The following is a 21750-nucleotide window of genomic DNA, read 5'->3' as shown; positions in this document are numbered from 1 at the left end:
CCCTTTATTCCGACTCTTTGCCTCCTGCCTGCCAGTCAGCCAATCTTCTATGAATTCCCTGTAATACCATGGGCTCTTATCTTGTTAATCAACCTTCTGAAAATCCAGGAAAATATCCACTGACTCTTCTTTGTCTATCCTGCTTGTTAGTTCTTCAGGGAATTCAAACAGATCTGTCAGGCAAGATTTTCCCTTAAGGAAATTATGCTGATTTGGCCTATTTTATCATGTGCTTCCAAGTACCCTGAGACCTCATCCTTAATAATCGACTCCAAAATCTTCCCAACCACTGAAGTCAGGCTAACTGACCTATAATTTCCTTTCTTCTGCCTTCCTCCCTTCTTAGGATTTGATTTCATTTGATTGCAATTTTCCAGCCCTCAGAACCATTCCAGAAAGATCATTATTAGTGCTCCTACAATCTCTTCAGTCACCTCTTTCAGAACACTGGGGTGTAGTCCGTCTGGTCCAGGTGACTTATCTACCTTCACCTCTTTCAGCTTCCCAAGCACGTTCTCTTTAATAATAGCAACATACTGCTGGTGCTTTACACCTTAAGACTGATGCAAAGTATTTATTAAGTTCATCCGCCGTTTCTTTGTCCCCCATTTCTACCTCTCTAGCAGTATGGTGGAGCAGGCTCGACAGGCCAGATGACCTACGCCTACCCCTATTTCTTATGTTTGGGATGTATCTATCTTGCACCTTCTGAATTGCCCCCAGAAACTCTAGCCATTGATGTTCTGCTGTCATCCCTGCTCTGCAACTTTCCTCTCTTGAGGTCTAGCAGCAAACTGATTTTCCCAATCAACTTGCACATTGAAATGTCCCTTGACTATCATAACATTGTCCTTCTGAAATGCCTTTACTAACTCCCATTGTAATTTGTGGCACATCCTGGTGACTGTTCGGAGGCCTGTATGTAAGTCCCATCAGGGCCTTTTTACCCTTGCAGTTTCTTAACTCTACCAACAAGAATACTACATCTTCCGATCCTATAACACCTCTTTCTAAGGATTTGATTTCATTTTTTTTTACCAGAGCTACCCCACTCCCTCTTCCTACCTGCCTGCCTGTTCAAAGCAGTATATTTATTATTGAGGGAACTGCTACAGGGGAACTCTGCACTGGCTGCCCATATGAAATTCATCTTTTCATTATTCCTGTGGTCAATTCCATGAATATGAAGTCAAATATTTTTCAAATAATTAAGACCAGCATCTTGCATTTCAAGCATTCTTTGGATTTGCAAAACTATTGTCAATCTGCAAGACTGCACTAAAACGGCAGAAAACAATTTGAAGTTGTAGTGTCTTACCTCAGTTGTAAAACTAGGAACGGTGACAGGAATTGTTCCCTTATCCTCCCTATTAGCACAGGGTAAACACCAACTAGTTCTATGACTGTCACATGCCTTAAGTCAAAGCCACATACAGCTTGCTGCAAGAAATCATACAAAATATGTTTCACTACAATGCATACTCACAAAAATTCAGTCTCTCAAGAAAATAATCTTCAATCAGCTTCTCAGAGCAAGCACAACAAATGTGACATTGCCTGCTTTGCTCATAACCAAAAATTAATCATAATGTAAAATTTAATGAATTGCAAATTTAGAACGTTTATCTTAAGACAATTTCCTCACATCTCTGCCAATTTTTTTCTCCTTTATTCAGTCAATTTCCTCCTTAAAGATAATGCAATCTTTATCCATTTTTATGAAATAATAATATGAAATCTGTAACATCCAATGCATTCCAAATACAAACCAGACATTTGTTAAGCATCCTAAATCAAAATCCGAATCAGGTTTAATGTCACTGGTATATGTCGTGAGACTTATTGTTGTCTGGCAGCAGTATATTGCAATACATAATAATAAAAATTATAAACTACAATCAGTATATATAAAAATATATATTAAATAACAGGTACAAAAAGAGAGAAAACAAATAATGGGATAGTGTTCATAGGTTCATTGTCCATTCAGAAATCTGATGGCAAAGGGGAAGAAGCTGTTCCTGAAATGTTTGAGTATGGATCTTCAGGCTCCTGTACCTCTCCTTGATGGTAGCAATGATAAGAGGTCATATCCTCCGCAGATCCTTATTGTTTTCTGTTGAATGCATTAAATTATTCATTGGTTCCCTTCTGATATGTTTTTCTAAGTATCAGAATCAGGTTTAATATCACTTGTGTATGTGTTGTTTTGCAGCAGCAGTACATTGAAAAACAATAATAAATCTATAAATTACTGTAGTATATATTAAAAAAGAATATTTAATTAAATACATAGGGTAAAAAGAGAGGGAAATAGTGAAGCAACACACATCAAAGTTGCTGGTGAACGCAGCAGGCCAAGCAGCATCTGTAGGAAGAGGTGCAGTCGACGTTTCAGGCTGAGACCTTTCGCCAGTCCTGACGAAGGGTCTCGGCCTGAAACGTCGACTGCACCTCTTCCTACAGATGCTGCCTGGCCTGCTGCGTTCACCAGCGACTTTGATGTGTGTTGCTTGAATTTCCAGCATCTGCAGAATTCCTGTTGTTTGCGGGAAATAGTGAAGTAGTACACATGGGTTCATTGTTCATTCTGAAAGCCGATGGCAGAGGGGAAGAAGCTGTTCCTGAAACAGAGTGTGTGTCTTCAAGTTCCTGCATCTCCTCCTTGACGGTTGCAATGAGAAGAGGGCACATCATGTGTGGTGGGGGTCCTTAATGATGGATGCCGCCTTTTTGAGGCATCACATTTTGAAGGTGTCCTGGATGCTCAGGAGGCTAATGTCCATGATGGAGCTGGCAGAGTTTACAATTTTCTGCAGCTTTTTCTGATCCTGTGCAGGCCCCTCCAAACCAGATGATGATGCAATCAGTTAGAATGCTCTCCATAGTACTTTGGTAGAAATTTGCAAGAGTCTTTGACGACAAATCAAGTTTCCTCAACTACTAATGAAATATAGCTGCTGTCAAGCCTTCTTTGTGACTGCATCAAAATATTGGGCCTAGGATAGCTCTTCAGAGAAGTTGACACCCAGGAACTTCAAACTCCTTATCCTTCCCGCTGCTGGTCCTTCAATGAGGACTGGTGTGTGTTCCCTCATCTTCTACTTCCAGAAGTCCACAATCAATTTCTGTCTTGCTGACCTTGGAGTGCAAGATTGTTGTTGCAACATCAGTCAACCAGCCGATCAATCTCGCTCCTGTACACTTCCTCATCACCAAAAATAGTTGTGACATCTGCAAAGTTATAAATGCTGTTTGAGCTGTGCCTACCCACACAGTCGTCCATGTCGAGAGACTAGAGCACGCCTCCGTGACGTGCACCACTGTAAACTGCCAGCCAGAAGGAGAAGTACATTTCCGATTTCCACAGGCTGTGATCGTCTGGTGAGGAAGTCAAGGGTCCAATTGCAGAGGGAGGTACAGAGGCTCAGGTTCTGGAACCTGTTGATTAGAACTGAGGGCATGATTGTGTTGAATGCTGTGCTGTAATCAATAAATGGCAGCCTGAAGTAGATGTTGCTATTGTCCGGATGATCGAAGGCTAAGTGGAGAGCCGGTGAGATTGCATCCGCTGTACACCTGTTGTGGCGATAGGTGACTTGCAGCAGGTCCAGGCCCTTGCTGAGAGTGAAGGGTGAACACTCTGTGGTTATGATCCACCTCAGTACCAAAAACACACGTAAAAAGAGGAATAAGAGCTTGCAGACACAACTTGGAAATATGTAGAGTTTAAAAAAGCAGGCAGTCTCTAAGAAACGGCACAGCATTAGATGAGACCAGAGCAAGAGGATACAGAATAGGAGCTTCGTTATTCACACTGTGTACCTCTGTAAACACATGAAAAACAACAAATGGTATCAGTGACCTGCAGCTGCACACTGTCACGTGGGAATACGATGTGGCGAGAATGAAAGCCTGTGCTGAGGACTAAACAAACCTTGTCACAAGATGCCCAAGAATGACTAGGGAAGGGAGCCAAGAGGCAAACTGATCACCAAAACGACTGTGGTCTTGGTAAAGAGAGCCTCTCAGGATCGAGCCAAGTCAACACAGGAACAAAAGCTTCCAACTCTAGCATTAGTGGGTAGAAAAATGAGAAGCAAGTCTGCAAGAAAAGAACTATAGCACAGTGACAACATCACTAAAATCAGTTACCAGGAAACTACATTATGATTAAAAAACCATTAGTTTCATTAAAATCTTTCAAAGGAGGATATGTCCCAACGTCATTTGGCATGCACTTCCTCTGTGACTGACTTCCTTCAAAATAGACCAGCCTGCCACTCAGTTCAGGGCCAATTAGGGATAATGTAAACAATACTGCCTATATCCCGTAGACAAATAAAAACAGGAAGCGCCTCCCAACATAACAGAGCTAGAAGCATTAGTAATGGGCCTTATTTACAGTGACCAACAAGCTACCCAAACTGACTGGTGAGACCTGTGCAGGATAGAGCTTTTCTGAATAGGCCCAACCCTGACTTTGAATGTAGCCAAAGAACAGCCTGGGGCACAGCTGAAAATGTGGAGGAGATAATGCAGATTACTCCACTTCACCAGGTGACATGCCTCTGGCTGTCCAGCCCTGCAGGTACAGTAGTGTTGCCTGGATCTTCTGAGGCAGGGGATGTCTGCTGATGCAATGGCCAGCAGATTCTGCTGTTTTGCGTTACTGCACAGAGCACAGCAGCACAGCCAGCTACCCAGGTGAGTCACTTGTGACAAGTTAGACAATTGGCAGACAGCCATCTGCAGATATTTCAACTTACAATTACAAAAGGTCCTTAGCACCAGGCGGCTTTCAGAATGTAAAAGGCAAAGAGAGGAACACATTTCCAGTGTGTACATTCCACAAATTCCACTCTGTCAAAGCCCTTGACATTCTGGGTGACCCAGTCAAAAATGGGGAAATTAATATCTCCACTAATACAACCGTGTTATTCTTACAACTATGAGCAACTTCTCTACACACCTGCTCCTCAAGTCCTGCTCACTTATCAAAAAGACAACACCCTCTCCTTGCTTACCTGTACTTCTGTCAGGCCAATAGCATCTGTATTCTGGAATATTAAGCTTCCACTTCTGCCCTTCTGTCAACAACACACACAAAATGCTGGAGGAACTCAGCAGGCTAGGCAGCATCTGTGGAAGAGAGTAAACAGTCGATGCTATGGGCCAAAACGCAGACTGTTTACTCTGCTGCATAGATACTGCCTGGTCTGCTAAGTTCCTCCAGCATTTTGTGTGCGTTGCTTGGATTTCCAGCATCAGCAGGTTTTCTCATGATTGTGCTGCCCTTCTCTCAGCCATGTTTCTGTTATGGCACAAACATCACAGTCGTCAGAGCTCATGCACATTCTGAATTCATCTGCCTTACCTGTTAAACCTTGTGCACTGAAATAAATGCAGGTTAACTGAGTACCTTTGACTGTGCCTCTGCCTCTGGCTTCTCTAATTACTAGACTTGCTCTTGCTGTTACTTCTTTATCCCATGACTTGATCCTGGCTCAGACACACACACACACCCCACTCTCTTCCATTTAACACTTGTAAATTTCCCTGCAAGTTCCCACTCTAGTTCAAATGCAACCTGTCCCTCTTGTTTTAAGTCACTTTCACTAAAGAAGAGATCCAAGTGGTGCAAGACCTGAACCCCTACCCCCTGCACCAGCTCTTCAGCGACAAATTCCTCTGGCCTACCTTTCTATTTCTGACCTCACTAACACATGGCACCAGGAGTACTTCCTTAATTTTCCTGGTGGTCACCCATCTATCTGAAATCTGTGCCTTGGGCAGGATCACCTCAGTAAAAGTCTCTCAGATGCTCTATAATGCTCTCAGAATCCTGGATGACCCTGAGTACACCCAAATCCAGGCTCCAGTTCTTTGACCTGGTTTGTCAGCAGCAGCAGCTAGGTGCATTTCCCACAGATGTAGTCATCAGAACGATTTCTCCCTAACTTCCCACATCTTGCAGGGCCAGCATTTTATGGCCCTAACTGTCACGTTGCCCACACTGAATCAAGTACCAAGGATGAATAGGAAGATAAAACCTTACTTGTTCTTACCTGTGTCTCTCCACCAAAGCCTCTTGAGCCAAAGCCTCAACTCTCCACTCTTACACAGGCCCATTCTCACAATGGCTGCTCCAAAATGGCCAATCCACTTAACTTTACTTTCCATTTATGGGAAAAAATTATTTGTTCAATTGGCCAGTCAACGAGACCTCCCTTTTCAAATGTTCCTGCTCTCTCACCCAACTCCTTCACACTAAAGCCTCTTGAGCCAAAGCCTCCCCCACTCACACACTGGCTAGCTCTCACAATAACTCTCCAAAACGGCTGCTCTGCTATATCCTGCTTCTCATTTATTGGCTGCCTGGTCTCCCATTTAGCCAGTACAACTGCTATAAAGCTCTGCTTCTACTCTTCACTTGCAAACTGCACCAGTCAGCAGCATGTTGTAATGGTACTCTTACACTCATGAGACAAAGGCAACAAGGAGTACACAGCCAATCTACAAGCTGGCCCTGCTTTACCTCCACTAAACAAAGAACCCTCTTTATGGTCCTGGTCTAATTACTATTCTTTCTTGCCTTGTCATGAGATGTTGATCTATTGTCTGCCACCCCAGAAATTTATTATATATATCCAGTTTTCTGCTATAGTTTCTTTCTCAATTTACGCAGCAAATCAAAGTGGAATGACCACATACCAGGCAGCAGGGAAGTTGTTTATAGAATCATAGAAAATTTAAGACAAAAGAAGCCATTGATCCCATTCTGTCTATGCCAGGCAAAAAGAACCCAAACTTTTCTTCCAGCACTAGCTGAAGGTCCTGCAGATCAATGCTCTTCATTTGTGGATCAAAGGACTTTATCCATGAAGCCCCTGCTCGTCTTTCAGACAGTGAGTTCCAGATTCCTACCAATTTCTCAAATGAAAAGTAATTCCTCATCTCCTCTCCGATCTTTGATCAGTTACTTTAAACCTACACCACCTGGTTTGTGACTACTCTGCTGAGGAAAATATTTAAAATGAAGGACTGTTCCCTAGTCCCCTCATAAATTTACCCTTCCAATAACCTCTGCTATTCAAAGAGACTAATCCAAATTTAATCTGATTTTTCATCAGAGCTACAATTTTTAATTTCTGGCAACATTTTTACGAAGTTCTAATGCAATCACATCACTCATGTGATGTGGCAGATAATACTCAAGCTGCAATCTGTGAGTGTTACATATTATTCTCCCTGTTCTTGCCTTCTAGGTGTTGGCTAATAAAGTAAAGTGACTGCACATGCTTTTTTCAACTACCCCACTGACCCATCTTGTTGACACAGAACGGCCAAATGATTTCACAATAGGTTTGGTCAGCAGTTAAAGACGAAGAGCTCTTGCTGTCAGCCTATTAAATGGGGCCAAAGAGATCAAACACTCAATACCAGCACGCGGAACTGCATGAAAAGAAAGTCAGACAAAATACACAGCACTGGGTAATATACAAACAAAAAGAGGAATCCATTAGCAAATCTACACATTATTGAATTCTTCATAGTAAAAGTCAATTGTAACGAAACTTTAGGTGTCCTTGTTACCATAGAGTGGTGGTAGTTAAAGGGTGGCCGATTCCAGAAGCAAACATTACCTGGTTAATTCCTAGCTGAAATCGATAGTAGTGATTGGCAGCAGTGGGAGTGGACATAATCAGCAATCGACGTTTCTCGTAAAACTGCTCTAGAAGTGCCGCTGCTGTGGTAACACGCACATTAATGTTCATGGCTGTAAATTTTAAAATGAATCATGTATAAGACCTAAAGGTGAACCACGAAGTATATCGAAGCTAATGCAAGAGTGAAAGATGCACATCAGTATCTCTGGAGGCAAAGTAAAGAAAGCAATCATTAAGTGTTTGTAAACACGAGGAAATCTGCAGATGCTGGAATTTCAAGCAACACACATAAAAGGTGCTGGTGAACGCAGCAGGTCAGGCAGCATCTATAGGAAGAGGTACAGTTGACGTTTTGGGCCAAGACTCTTCATCAAGACTAACTGAACGGAGAGCTAGTAAGAGATTTGCAAGTGGGAGGGGGAGGGGGAGATCCGAAATGATAGGAGAAGACAGGAGGGGGAGGGATGGAGCCAAGAGCTGGACAGTTGATTGGCAAAGAGATATGAGAGGATCATGGGACAGGAGGCCTAGGGAGAAAGAAAGGGGGAGGGGGGGGAAGCAAGAGAAGATGGGCAATAATGGATGGGGTACGAGGGGGAGGTGGGGCATTAATGGAAGTTAGAGAAGTCAATGTTTATTTCATCAGGTTGGAGGCTACCCAGACGGAAAATAAGGTGTTGTTCCTCCAACTTGAGTGTGGCTTCATCTTTACAGTAGAGGAGGCTGTGGATAGACATGTCAGAATGGGAACGGGATGTGGAATTAAAATGTGTGGCCACTGGGAGATCCTGCTTTCACTGGTGGACAGAGCGTTTGTAATTAGGTTTCCTCGAGGTGAGAACTCTGTTGATCAATTGGAGACATTGAAGTCAAAGGTATCATTCCACTTCCGAGCTGCAGCAAGCAAGCAGTTGAAGTTAAATGAAAACTAAAAATGCTGGTAATTACTCTGCAGTTCAGACTGCATCTGTGGGAAGAATAGAAGAATTAAGAAGGGGTTTCTGACAAATGGTTTATAGTCTAAGTGTTAATTCCACTATTTGTTGCTATTACATACGTGTCTCTGGGCCACATTATTACAGCACTGGTTCTCAGTTTTACTAACCTACCGTCTGGGTTTGGTAAAAGATCATTTTCTCCTGGACCGATGACCAGTTTTCAACTGGAATGATAACTTTGTTTTCAACTTCATCACTGCCCGTGAACGTTTGAAATTCTCTATCAAAGACTGCTGTGGATGCTCAGCCTTCAAATATATTTTAAGATTTTTGGATGCTAAGAAAATCAATAGTAGGATGAGAATACAGGAGGACTAAATGATATGTTCTGTAACATGCTTTAAGAGATTATTATGCATAATTAGGACTTAAAGGATTGGAAGTAACATATGAGCATTGAGTGAGGATTGGTAATTGAATAGAAAATAAATAGGTCCCAAGTATTATGATATACCTGGATTAGTGCTATGTGCTCAACTATTTATAATTTATATCAGTGCCATGGATAAGGAGTTCAAGCGTAATAGAATGAAATACAGTTTAAATATAAATGTTGTGAAAATGATACAGGAAGAGACTATAAAAAGTTGGAAACAGCCTAAATTCAGGCAGTAACATGACACTTGGAATATAATTAAAATAAGTTATCTATTTTGGTATAGATAAAACAAATATTTTTGAAAATCTGAGAGACAAGGAATTATTGGCTTTGAAGACATGTCCAAACACTAGATTCATTGTACACTAATGCGGATGTACACCAATTTGGAAAGCAAATGAACGCATGATCTTCACTGCATGTTGGCCAGAGAATGAGAATTAGAAAATAGAACTATGTTAATGAAGAGATTTGGCCAGGCTACATGTGGAATAGTGTGGACAGACTTGTTCTCCTTAATAAATGAAATAAATATCTGCTTACAGAAAATGCAAAAAAGATTCACTGAGCTGACTTGATGGAGGCAGGTTAAGTCAATATTCTCTCTGGAGCTTAAAGGGAGAGGCAACCGCTTTAACAATAATTATTAAATCACAGGCAACTTTTCAAATCCTTGTCAGAGTTGATGCTAGCAGCTTGTTTCACCAGGATAGAATCCAAAAAGGTTGACCATTTAGAACTGCATGATGGACTGGGGGGGGAAAAACTCCCCCTTAAGGAAAGCAAACCTTTTCAATTCTCTACCACAGATGCTGTAGGTTCTCCTCCCTAAGGAGTCAATTCATGGGTGATCATGTGGGAAAGTTTGAGGTAAAAGATCAGACATAATTTTACGGCCAGTAAACTACTGCTCCATTTAGATTTTGCACTATTCTTACTCTGTAGTAAGCATACTGCGTTCTGCTCCGTGGATGCCTTGTTTCCCATGGTTTCTATGTCTGCATCACTTCAGAATTCACTCAGCCAGTGAAGTCATCATCACACCTTCTACCCACCTCCTCTCCTTTCAGGCCTTCCTTAAATTCTAGCAATTTAACCAAATATTTGGATGTGAAGAATTTCCAGGAATTCTCCAGCATTCTCTGGTTTAGAATCACAAGGTGGTGAACTGCAGCAGATCAGAGCCAGTTGCAGCTAGAAGGCTGGTGAGGGAAATTAAAGACGAGGCTAAACGGGTAAAACCAGAATTTTTCAGTCCTTGGTTGATTATAATGGATAGCAGGGTGGAAGGAGGATCATGTCAGGTCGGGTGGATGGTAAAAAAAAAAAAGGAAAGGAGAGAAAAAAATTAAAAGTGTAGATTACATCAAAGCCACTGAAGAGTCTTGATTGACTTTTTCAGAAACAATACAAATCTTATTTTGAACCCTATTAACCTACAGCTATTTCAGTAGGCTCTGGATATATTAACAATGCAAAAGCACAAAAAGCCAATTAACTGAGAAGGTTACAATTAAGATTGAGCATTTGATCAAAATACAAAGCAGAAAATGCACATAAAATTTTTTAATGAATCTTGCACATTTTTGTCATGGTCTGAATTACTCACCTTCCAATCAATTAAATGAATCTTCGAACTATTTGCTCGAGGGTGTAAATAAGTAACTGGCTATGCTAGCAGAAAGTAAATGGAATGAGAAGATTGTAATGAAAATTTTGAGTTGAATTATCTATTTTTATACTGTAAAAGCATATAATATATATGAATAAATATTTGGTCATAGGAGTGTAATCAAGCTCTATGTGCTCGTTGGGCTGGAAGGCTCTGTTACTATGCTGTATCACTAAATAAAGAATACTTTTTTCTTTAATAAACATTAAATCTCTTTTGCTTTGCTATGAAGAATTGACCTTAACATTTCCTTGTACATAATACGTAACTCTCATTTTCTCTAGCAAAATTCAGAATTACAATAGCTTATGATTTTTTTTCCATAAATAAAAAAACAATATTTTCACTGCTTTATGAAGTAAACTGGAGAAGTAAAACCCAGAAATCTGTTGATGATCAAACAGTTATGGTGTCACAGTGTGACACAGGAGCACTGTAGACAGATTCTAAATGCATTGTTAGCAGATCATCAGGCATTACTCACACAATATCAATGGCTACGGTACATTGGAAATCAGGGAGCAAGATAACATGCGTAGTGCCATGCATTATAGTGTGTTCCGCTAAGTTTTAAACATATTGAAGCATACGTACAGAACAACTGCTAATTAGTCTGTCATAGAGCACTACAGCTCAGAAACAGGCACTTCAGCCCATCTAATCTGTGCTGACCTGAGTTTATGCCTAGTCCCACCTCCCCACACCTGGATCGTAGATGTCCATACCCCTCTCATCCATGTATCCATCTAAACTTCTCCTAAATATTGCAACTGAATCTACATTCATACCTTCTGCTGGCAATGTGCTCCATACTCACACCATCTCATGTGACGAAGCTCCCCCTCAGGTTCCCCTTAAACATTTCACCCTTAATTTCTAACTTCTAGTTCTAGTCTCACCCAACATCATGGGAATTAGCTTGTATGAATTTACCCTATCTATACCCCTCATAATTTTATATCCTTCAGAATATCCCCCACCCCCACACCTCATTTTTCTATGCTCCAGGAAGTAAAGTCCTAACCTATCCAATCTTTCCCAATAACTCAGGTCATCAAGTCTTGCCAACATCCTTATAAGTTTTCCCTGCACCCTTTCAGGCTTATTGATATCTTTCCTGTAGGTACGTGACCAGAATTGCATTAAAATACTCCAAATTCAGCCTCACCCAAGTCTTATATGCCTTCAACATAATATCCCAACTCCTGAGAAAAATGCTCAGATTTATGAAGGTCAATGTGCCAAAAGGAATATTTTAATTTTGACTGGGGTTTCCTCGGCTCCTTCCATTTCCTCCCATACTTTAAGATGTTGTCTGGTAGGCTAATCGCTCCTTGTCAAATAACCCAAGTCTAGGTGAGTTGTGAGGAGAACCAGGGGTAGCTGATGGACAGATGAGAGGGAATAGATTACAAGTGGAGGAGCAGGGTTTTAATGGGATTGCTGACAGCTAGTAAGGACTCGATGAGCCAAATGGACTCTTCAAAGCCAGAAGTATTGCTTAATGGAAAAGTTAAATTTTAAATTAAATTACACTCGAGAAGTCAATCGCAGTTTATAGATGTCTTGTATAGTAGCAGGAATGTGGCAAACTTTTAAATTAATTGTTAAGAAGACAACAATTCCCGAGAATTGTTGAGAATAGACCTCAGTTCCCAAGGAGTCATTGGGTTGCATAAAGGGAGAGCGAGTTTAAGAGAAGTGAGCGGGGACAGCCAGCACATTTTTCAGGCCACAGTTCCTGAGCAGACATTGGACTGTGTAGAGTGAGAGGAAGTTTAAAAGAAGCAAGCCAGGGCAGTCAGCACATATTGCGCATCGCAGTTCAAGGAGACACTGGATTCCGTAGAGAAAAAGAAAGCTTAAAAGAAGTGAGTCAGAGCGTCAGCACATTATTTTGCATGCCTCAGTTCCTGAGGAGTCATTGATTGTGCATAATAGGGCACTTGGCAAGATCCAATTAAAAAAAGAGGTTACGTTTAAGAGGCGTGGCCACTGTGTGAGTGGGCCTCTGCTGGAATGCAGAGTTGAGACTTTAGCTCTTAAAAGGCTTTGGTGAGGAAGGCGTCGGCAGATTTTTTTAAATTATTTATTCTTATTGCATGTTTAGGACAGTGGAGATGCCCAGCAGGATAGTGGAATACTCCTTTTCTGGGATGTGGGAAGGCAAGGAGACCTCCAGTGTCCCCGACAAATACACCTGCAAGAAGTGCATCCAGCTGCAGCTTCTAACAGACTGTGTTAAGGAGATGGAGCCAGAACTGGATGGTCACTGGATCATTCAGCAGGTTGAGAGTTTGATAGACAGGACATACAGGGAGGTGGTTACACCCACGGTACAGGGGACAGGTAACTGAGTGACCATCAGAGCAGGAAAGGGGATAGGCGGCCAGTGCAGGGTGCACCTGTGGCTGTTCCCCTCAACAACAAGTATACCTTTGGGTACTTTAGGTGGGGGATAATCTAGCAGAGGAAAGCAATAATGGTCATATCTCTGGCTCTGTGGCTCAGAAGGGAGGGGGTAGAGGAGGTGAGCTGCAGTGATAAGGGATCCATTAATGATAGGAAGTTCAGTAGACGAGAAGGTGATGGTCCATGTCGGTATCAATGGCATGGGTAAGATGGGTGATGAGGTCCTGCAAAGGGAGTTCAGGAAGTTAGGTGCTAAGTTAAGGGACAGAACCTCCAGGGTTATGATCTCAGGACTGCTACCTGTGTCTTGTGCTAATGAGGCCGGGAATAGGAAGATCATGCAGTTTAACGGATGGCTAAAGAGATGGTGCAGGAGGGAAGGCTTCTGATTTTTGGATCATTGGACTCTCTTCCAGGAAAGGTGAGAGCTGTACAGAAGGGACCACTTGCACCTAAACAGGAGAGATGGGTCAAATATCCTAGCAAGATGGTTTGCTAGAGCTGCATGGGGTGGGGGGTGGTAAACCAAAGTTACAGGAGGAGGAACACCAGAGCACCAGAACAGATAATGCAGTGGATGTGGAGAAAGATTTTGTAAAGCCTATATAAAAATCAGGAATGAAATAGTTCAGCATGGTGGGACTAATGCTCTGAGCTGTGTATATTCCAGTGCAAGGAGTATTGTAGGAAAAGCGGATGATCTTAGGGCATAGATCAGCACATGGAATTATGACATTGTAGTCACTGATGAGAGATGGTTGCAGGAGGACAGGACTGGCAGCTCAATGTTCTGGGGTTCCATTGTTTTAGACATGATCGAGCGGGAGGGAATTAAAGGGGAAGGGATGGCATTACTAGCCAGAGAAAATGTGTTGGCAGTGATCAGTCATGACAGACTGGAGAGCTCATCTAGTGAGGCTTTATGGGTAGAAATGAGGAATAAGAAAGTTATAATCATGTTAATAGGATTATAGTATAGACCGTACAGCAGTCCACAGGATTTAGAAGAGCACATTTCTAGAGATTACAGACTGTCACAAGAAGCATAAAGTTGTGATATAGGTGATTTTAACTTTCCACATATTGACTGGAACTCCCATACTGTGAAAGGACTGGATGAGAAAGAGTTGTCAAATGTGCTCAGGAAAGTTTCCAGAATCAGTACGTAGAAGTCCCAGCTAGAGAGAACGATACTAGATCCCCTATTTGGGTATGAGACAGGGCAGGTGACAGAAGTTTATGTAGGGGAACACTTTGCATCTAGTAATCATAATACCATTAGTTCCATGGTAATTATGGAAAAGGATAGGTGTGGTCATCAGGTTGAAATTCTAAATTGGAGAAAGGCCAATTTGATTGGCATCAGAAAGCATCTGACAAATGTGGATTGGAACAGCTTGTTTTGTAGAAAAGGTGTCCTTGATAAGTGGGAGGCCTTCAAGAGCGAAATTTTGAGTGGAGAGAATTTGGGCGTTCCTGTGAGTATAAAAGGCAAGGAAACCACCTTTAGGAAACTTGGTGCTTGAGAGATATTGAGGCTCTGGTTTAGACAAAGGAGGAGCATAGCAGGTATAGGCAGGTAGGAACAAATGAGGTACTTGAAGAGAATAAGAAAAGCAAGATAACACTCAAGGAGGAAATCAGGACGGCAAAAATACGGGGATGAGGTTCCTCTAGTAAGTACGGTGAAGGAGAATCCTAAGGACTTCTATAGATATATTAAGAGCAAAAGGATAGCAAAGGAAAAATTGGTCCTCTGGAAGATCAGAGTGGTAATCCATGCACGGAGCCGAAAGAGACGTGGGAGATCTTACATGAAATTTTTCCTTCTGTATTTACTCAGGAGGTGGACTATAGAAGTCTATAGAAGTGATCAAACGTACTTTTTCTGTTTGGAACTCAGTTATTTAGAACTGCATCATACAGTGTCAATTCTCATACTCAGTCTCTCCACAGTTTTGGTTTGTTTTCAAGTAACTGCTACAGGTAGAGAGGGTCGTAAAGAAAACCTTTGGTATAACGGCCTCATAAATCAATGTATTGAGTACAGGAGCTGGGATGTTCTGTTGAAATTGTATAAGACCTTAGTGAGGCCTAACTTGGAGTAGTGTGTCGAGTTTTGGTCACCTACCTAAAGGAAAGATGTAATTAAGATTGAAAGAGTGCAGAGAAAATTTACAAGGATGTTGCTGGGACTTTAAGACCTGAGTTACAGGGAAAGGTTGAACAGGTTGGGGGTCAATTCCCTAGAAAGTAGAAGATTGAGGGGAGATTTGATGGAGGTATACAAAATTATGAGGGGTGTAGATCGGGTAAATGCAAGCTGGCTTTTTCCACTGAGGATGGGTGAGAGGTCATGGGTTAAGGGTGAAAGGTGGAATATTTAAGGGGAACATGGGGCAACTTCTTCACTTAGAGGGTGGCAAGAGTGTGGAATGAGTGCTTCATGTCAACATTTAAGAGAGGTTTGGATCGGTGCATGGATGGGAGGGGTATGGAGGACTATGGTCCTGGTACGGGTCAATGGGACTAGGCAGATTAATAGTTTGGCATCGACTAAATGGGCTGAAGGCCCTGTTTCTGTGCTACGGTGTTCTATGATTCTAAGACCACTTGACCTGATGAACCTGAAATGTTAACTCTGGTTCTCCCTCACCACGAATACTGCCCCACCGGCAGTACGTTAAGAGCATTTTCTGTGGCTACTGCATCTTTAAGATTGTTTCACGATCGACTGTGGTTCATTCATTGCACCCTATACATGAACACATGCACTAACATTTTGATTCCTACAAGAAATTTAACGTTAGATCTCTCAAATCTACTTACGTGCACAGACTGGAGCAGATGCTGACCAGGCACGGTTGTACTGACAGACACTTGCTTTGCTTCCTTTCAATTCAAAGCCACCCACACAATTAAACTCACAGGTGGCTCCATAGTTATCCCCATCACTGGTGCATTTCATGTAGCCATTATCTGGTGGAAGGAGCTTCCCACAGCGTCTAACTGACAATAAAAATAATTTGAAGTTCAGTTATCATAAAAATAAAAAGCACTGTCATTCAGTGTGTTTAGTCATTTAATTCTGCAGATGCTGGAAATCTTGGGCAAAGTGCATAAAATGCTGGAGCTCAGCTAGCCCTAATGAAGGATTCGGCTATCTACTGTTTATTCCACTCCATAGATGCTGCCTGGCCTACTGAGTCTGTGTTACACAATGTCTTCTTTTTTTTAGTGAACAACTTATGGATGATATTTACAGCAAAATTTCAAAACATATTTCTCTTGCTTTATAAATATCCTGTCACAAAATCTTTCTATAACTTCATTTATATCTGTTACTTAGATCTGACCACATGTTAGAACGCAAACATTGGAAATATTTATATAGGCAAGCCCTGCATATGGCTATGGCCATATGGGTAAACAGGAAAGTAGTTTTGTAGAATGCACAAATCATAACCTTCACTAATGTTGAAATATGGAATAAAATTTGCTCTCTCTGAATGTATTTCTTCAACTCGCTTTTCTTGATGCATGCACAAACTGCATGGTTTTGTTTTGCATAAAATCACAGTACAGATCACAGAACGCAAAGCCATCCCACAAAGGAGTCACCTGCAGTCTCACCCGGCCAATGTTAACTGGTTCTACCAGCAGACAGTTAAATACATCATAAATCCATGTAATTTTACGTCAACATTCCAATGACATCAAGTCGAAGGCCCACAATTTTAAAATCTTTCAGACTTTCTTATTAGTTACCCTGGCTCTGTCACACTAACCATACCTTTCAGTATTTAAAACATTGGGACTATACCTTTGATCAAACTCCTTTTAATACAATCAAGATTATAATTCTGGTCTTCTGTTATGAAGACCCAAGTTACAATCATATTTCGATTTATAGCTAGATGTCCTTAATATACTATACAACTTGCATTTATTAAAAAAGGGAAAGAGTAAATCCCAATTACCCATTGTTTCCTAATTCAAGAGAAATCATTACTCTTTTAGTTAATTTAACCATTAGAGTTGCGATTTAAAATTACAACTGCCCAATCAAAACTGAAAATATGCTCCCTAAACATTAGGCTGTTTGGCACCGACCTCCAAGTACACACTAGACACCAATAGGAGCTGTTTTCAGATGATTAACCGAAAAGCTACTGTTTGCAAATATAGTATCACAGAAAAGCTAGATCTTTCTGCAGTGCTTCAAGGGCAAATTATTCTGGCTTTTTCCCCTGCAGTTTATTTTGGAAAAAATCCAGGGGTAAATTCATCAATCACAAGCAGGAAAGTTCACACTAGCACTAGAAATATGTTTTTTTTTCCTCCAATGCTGGCCACCACTCTGTTTTTGATTTTTGTAGGCAGTTTAAATTCTTAGCAAAATACAAATCATATTTTTTCCTTTGTGAATTACAAGAAGTGTTACTTATTTGGCACCCTCAATGGTACAAAACATCCCAGAGCAAGTCACTGAAGCATTGACCTGGATTTGCCTGCGTAATTGCCAACGTTTCCCCTGCAACTCCGAACAACTGCAAGATTTCCATGTGAACAGGGAGATCCTGAGGTTACATTGTTTTTGCAAATATGTTCTGATGCTGGATTCCTCGGAATTTAACACGGTAATACAACACTGTGCTCATCATTATCACTTTGAGTGAACACCCTGCAGCAACTCAATGAAGAGGAACAGCTGCAAGCCTCCAAGCAGTACCTGGTTCCATTTTTTAAAAGTGTGTCATTAATCACTCAATATGTTGTCATCATTTTTCTCCGTAAAACATTTTTAATCATTTTATTACTTTTTAAATATCTGAGAGCATCTGATTCAGTGTGTCAAGCTGCAACTAAGCCCAAAGAACTGGTTTAACCTACTGATAAGTTTTTCTCCCCCTTCTTACACTCTTGAGTGTATTTCGCCCCACCCTATCACTCTTCAGTCCACACTCCCTTTCTTCTTACACAATGGCATAATATCAAAGGCACCTCCGTTAAGGAACAGGAAACTGCTGAGAGGATCAGGTCAGTTTCCCTCAGCAAGTCCCATTCCAGTGATTACAATGGATAAATATAAATCTCATTCACAAGGCTGGCAATTAGCACGCGTGGCCAGAGAGTGACTTCAAATTCGCAGAAATAACTGGTCCTCACATGGCACCAAGAGACATTCAAGGGGAGGTTATGAAAAGCTTTGTCTATGAGGTAGATTTAAGAAAGCACCTTGAAGGAGAAGGCAGTCACTGTGCAGCAGACAGGTTCCAACTAAAGCAATTCCAGACGTGAGGCCATAGGAAGCCAAAGGATCAGCAGCAATGTTATGGAAATAGATATTTATGACGGTGAAACAGAAACTGAGGATAGCTGAGTCGAGTTCATAAGCCAGTTACAGTATTTGTGTTGGAATGGCACAGTGACACAACAGTTAGTGCTGCAAAATCCCAATTCCATAGACCAGGTTCAATCCTGACCTCTGGTGATGTCTCCATGAAACTGCACCTTCTCCTGTGACCAGATGGGTCTCCTCCAGGTGTTCTGGTTTCCTTCTACGTCCCACAGACATGCTTGTTGGGGAGTTAATTAACCAACTGCCTCTGGTGTGTAGGTAAGTGATTCAGTTTGAGGGAACGTTGATGAGAATGAGGGAATAAATTGGAGTGGAATCAGTGGGCCAAAAAGCCCACTACCAAGCTGAAGGACTGACATTTTAAAATGCCTAATTTGATGTAAGGTATCAACTGTCAACTCAAGAGGCAATAAGGAACAGAGGAAAATTATATTTAATATTTGATTTACATTTGAATTTATTTTAACTGCTCGGTTATTTTATAATGCACATGTAATTATTAAAAAGACTTACCTTCCACTTTAATTGTAAATCTGCATGAAGCCTTGTTACCAGCCCTGTCAAAAACAATGTACTGAATTTTGTGTTCACCTTCAGGAAATTCTGAACGAGGAGGGCGGCCTTTCAATATTACACTGAAACATTTTAAGAAATGTTAATTGTCAACATTGTTTCATTAAATTCAATTGAGCATAAGAACATAAGAAATAGGAGCAGGAGTAGGCCATCTAGCCCGTCGAGCCTGCTCCAACATTCAGTAAGATCATGGCTGATCTGACCATGGACTCATCAATGTGTATAGGCAAAAATGCAATGTACATTTTCAACTTCATTGTGGAAATATATTTGTCACTTCAAGGTCAGCAGTGAAAAAAATAAAACCATCCCTCCAATCTCCAATCTGCAGTACAGAATTTGGCACACTGTGGGATTGCAGTAACACTCAAACTGCTCTTTCACAGTTCAAGGCAAGCCTGTTATCATAGCATGTGGATTTGGTTAATTGAGACCTTTACTGTACTACAGTAATCCTTTCCCTACTACAATCTGTTTCGCTTCCCCATCCTGCAGTCCCTGTTCTCATCCACAGAGGTAGCAGGAGCTTTTGGCTAAGTGAAAAGGCTAAGGCTTCAAAGCTGCTTGAATGTAGCATAAACACACTGCCTACTTGCAGAAAGCACTCACTACAGTTGCACCGTGTTCATGATGGAGTGAATGCTTAAGTTAAACATACACTCCTTCATCGCAAGCTCAATGCAAGTTTCATTACTTAAGATGTGCAATAAAGGTATTTGGCTTATTTAGCTAGAAAGAAAAATGCCTCTCAGACTATTCAGACATCCCACCTCTCCTGGAAGTTCCGGGAGTCTCCCGCATATTAATAGTGGCTCCCTGATGCCCGCAAATTATATATGATATACGGCAAATCAATTTTTTTTGAGAGAGAGAGAAAGAGAAAAAGAGAGAGCGAGAGAGCGAGAGAGCGAGAGAGCGAGAGAGCGAGAGAGATAGATAAATAGATAGATAGATAGATAGATAGATCCAAAAAAATATATAAAACGTACGTCACCCCAGACTACGCTAAAGTGTACCCCTGACTAATAGGGGTCAAAAATAATGACAGTGTGGCTCGCTGCACTGTTTGCAACAGTGACTTTTCTATTGCCCATGCTGGGTTAGGATTGTAAAAGACATGTTGAGGTGAGTTTAACAGGTGTCATTTGTTCATTAGCATAGCTAATGTTATTTAAACTAGCTGGCTAGCTGCTAAGGAGCTACTGTATTGCAGACATCCCACCTCTCCTGGAAGTTCCGGGAGTCTCCCACAAATTGATGGTGCTATCTCCCTGAAATGAGCTTTTGCAGGGTGGGATGTCTGGACTATTGCCTCAATTAGGGATGGGACAGGAGCCCTCACTAGTAATTCTAAAATGATTAACGTTGTGTTTAAGAATTTTTATTCTAAATTGTATCAATCTGAGCAATGTAATGATGGACAATCTCGGATGGAGTCCTTTTTCAGGAATTTAGATCTCCTAGGCATTTCTTCTGAACAAGAGTCCCTCCTCAATGCTCCGTTATCTATACATGAGATACAGGAAGCTGTGAGACAGCTCCAAAGTGGGAAGGGCCCTGGTCCTGATGGACTCACTAGTGAATTCTATAAAGAGTTCACAGGGTTATTATCAGAGCATGTTCAATCATGCATTTAATTGTGGTCTCCTCCCACCATCATTGAGAGAAGCTAATATCTCCCTAATTCTTAAGAAAGGAAAGTGCCCTGAAGATTGTGCCTTCTACAGGCCTATTTCATTGTTAAATGTTGACTTTAAAATATTATCTAAAACCTCAGCATTGCGATTAGTTACCTTTGTCATAAAAGAGGATCAAAGAGGTTTTGTAAAAGGCTGTAGATCATCTAACAATATCAAAAGATTACTTAATGTGATTCAGGCATGTCAGCAACAGGCAGTGGAGGCTTGGTGGTTTCCTTAGACGCAGAAAAGGCCTTTGATCGTGTCGAATGGCCGCATCTTTTTTTCACTTTAGAACGTTTTGGTTTGGGCAATAATTTTATTAAGTGGGTGAAGGTTCCTTATAATGACCCTTTGGCTGCGATTCTCACTAATGGTGTTAGGTCAGATAATTTTAGTATTTTGAGGGGCAGCCGGCAGGGCTGCCCTTTATCACCACTACTTCTCACACTAGTGATCAAGCCATTGGCTGAGGCTATTCGGCGAGACCCCAAAATACCTGTTCCAGACATAGGACTAAAGTCACATAAAATTACATCGTATGCAGACGATGTTCTAATTTTCTTATCAAACCCTGCTATATCAGTGCACCACGTTATACAATGCATCAATTCCTTTAGCGCCTTTTCAGGTTATAAAATCAACTTTACTAAATCAGAGGCTATGCCTCTGGGGAATTTGCAGCAGGTACCCGACACTCAGGGTGTTTTCCCCTTTAAATGGTCGCAGACTGGTTTTGTTTATTTCGGCATGTTTATCACACCTACATTTGATCAGTTGTTCAAAACTAACTTTACACAGTTATTTGACAAAATCAGACAGGAATCTTGAGCGATGGAGCACTCTCCCCATTTCTTGGCTTGGCTGAATATCCTTGCTCAAAATGAACATTCTTCCTCGTCTGCTCTACCCAATACGAGTGATTCCGGTCATTTTTATCCAACAAATACTTAAAAAATAAATGGCTGGTTTGGTTCTTTCATCTGGAACAAAAAAAGATCC

General features: G+C 41.3%; 1 protein-coding gene across 2 annotated transcripts in view; it reads right to left on the bottom strand.

The window, feature by feature from the left end:
- Positions 1–21750, bottom strand: part of srpx (sushi-repeat containing protein X-linked) — a 92172-nt gene that overhangs the window by 4333 nt on the left and 66089 nt on the right. For both annotated transcript variants that reach the window (XM_072262273.1, XM_072262274.1), the window contains 4 exons: positions 19007–19128; positions 15961–16140; positions 7647–7780; positions 1319–1440 (listed from right to left, as the gene is read on the bottom strand). In XM_072262273.1, coding sequence (XP_072118374.1) covers positions 1319–1440; positions 7647–7780; positions 15961–16140; positions 19007–19128 — 558 coding nt within the window. The remainder of the gene's footprint in view (positions 1–1318; positions 1441–7646; positions 7781–15960; positions 16141–19006; positions 19129–21750) is intronic.

The sequence above is a fragment of the Mobula birostris genome, chromosome 6 (genome assembly GCF_030028105.1).
Source record: "Mobula birostris isolate sMobBir1 chromosome 6, sMobBir1.hap1, whole genome shotgun sequence".
Lineage (NCBI taxonomy): Eukaryota > Metazoa > Chordata > Chondrichthyes > Myliobatiformes > Myliobatidae > Mobula > Mobula birostris.
The sequence above is the reverse complement of the archived record's forward strand: the minus strand, read 5'-3'. Positions and strand labels throughout refer to the sequence as shown.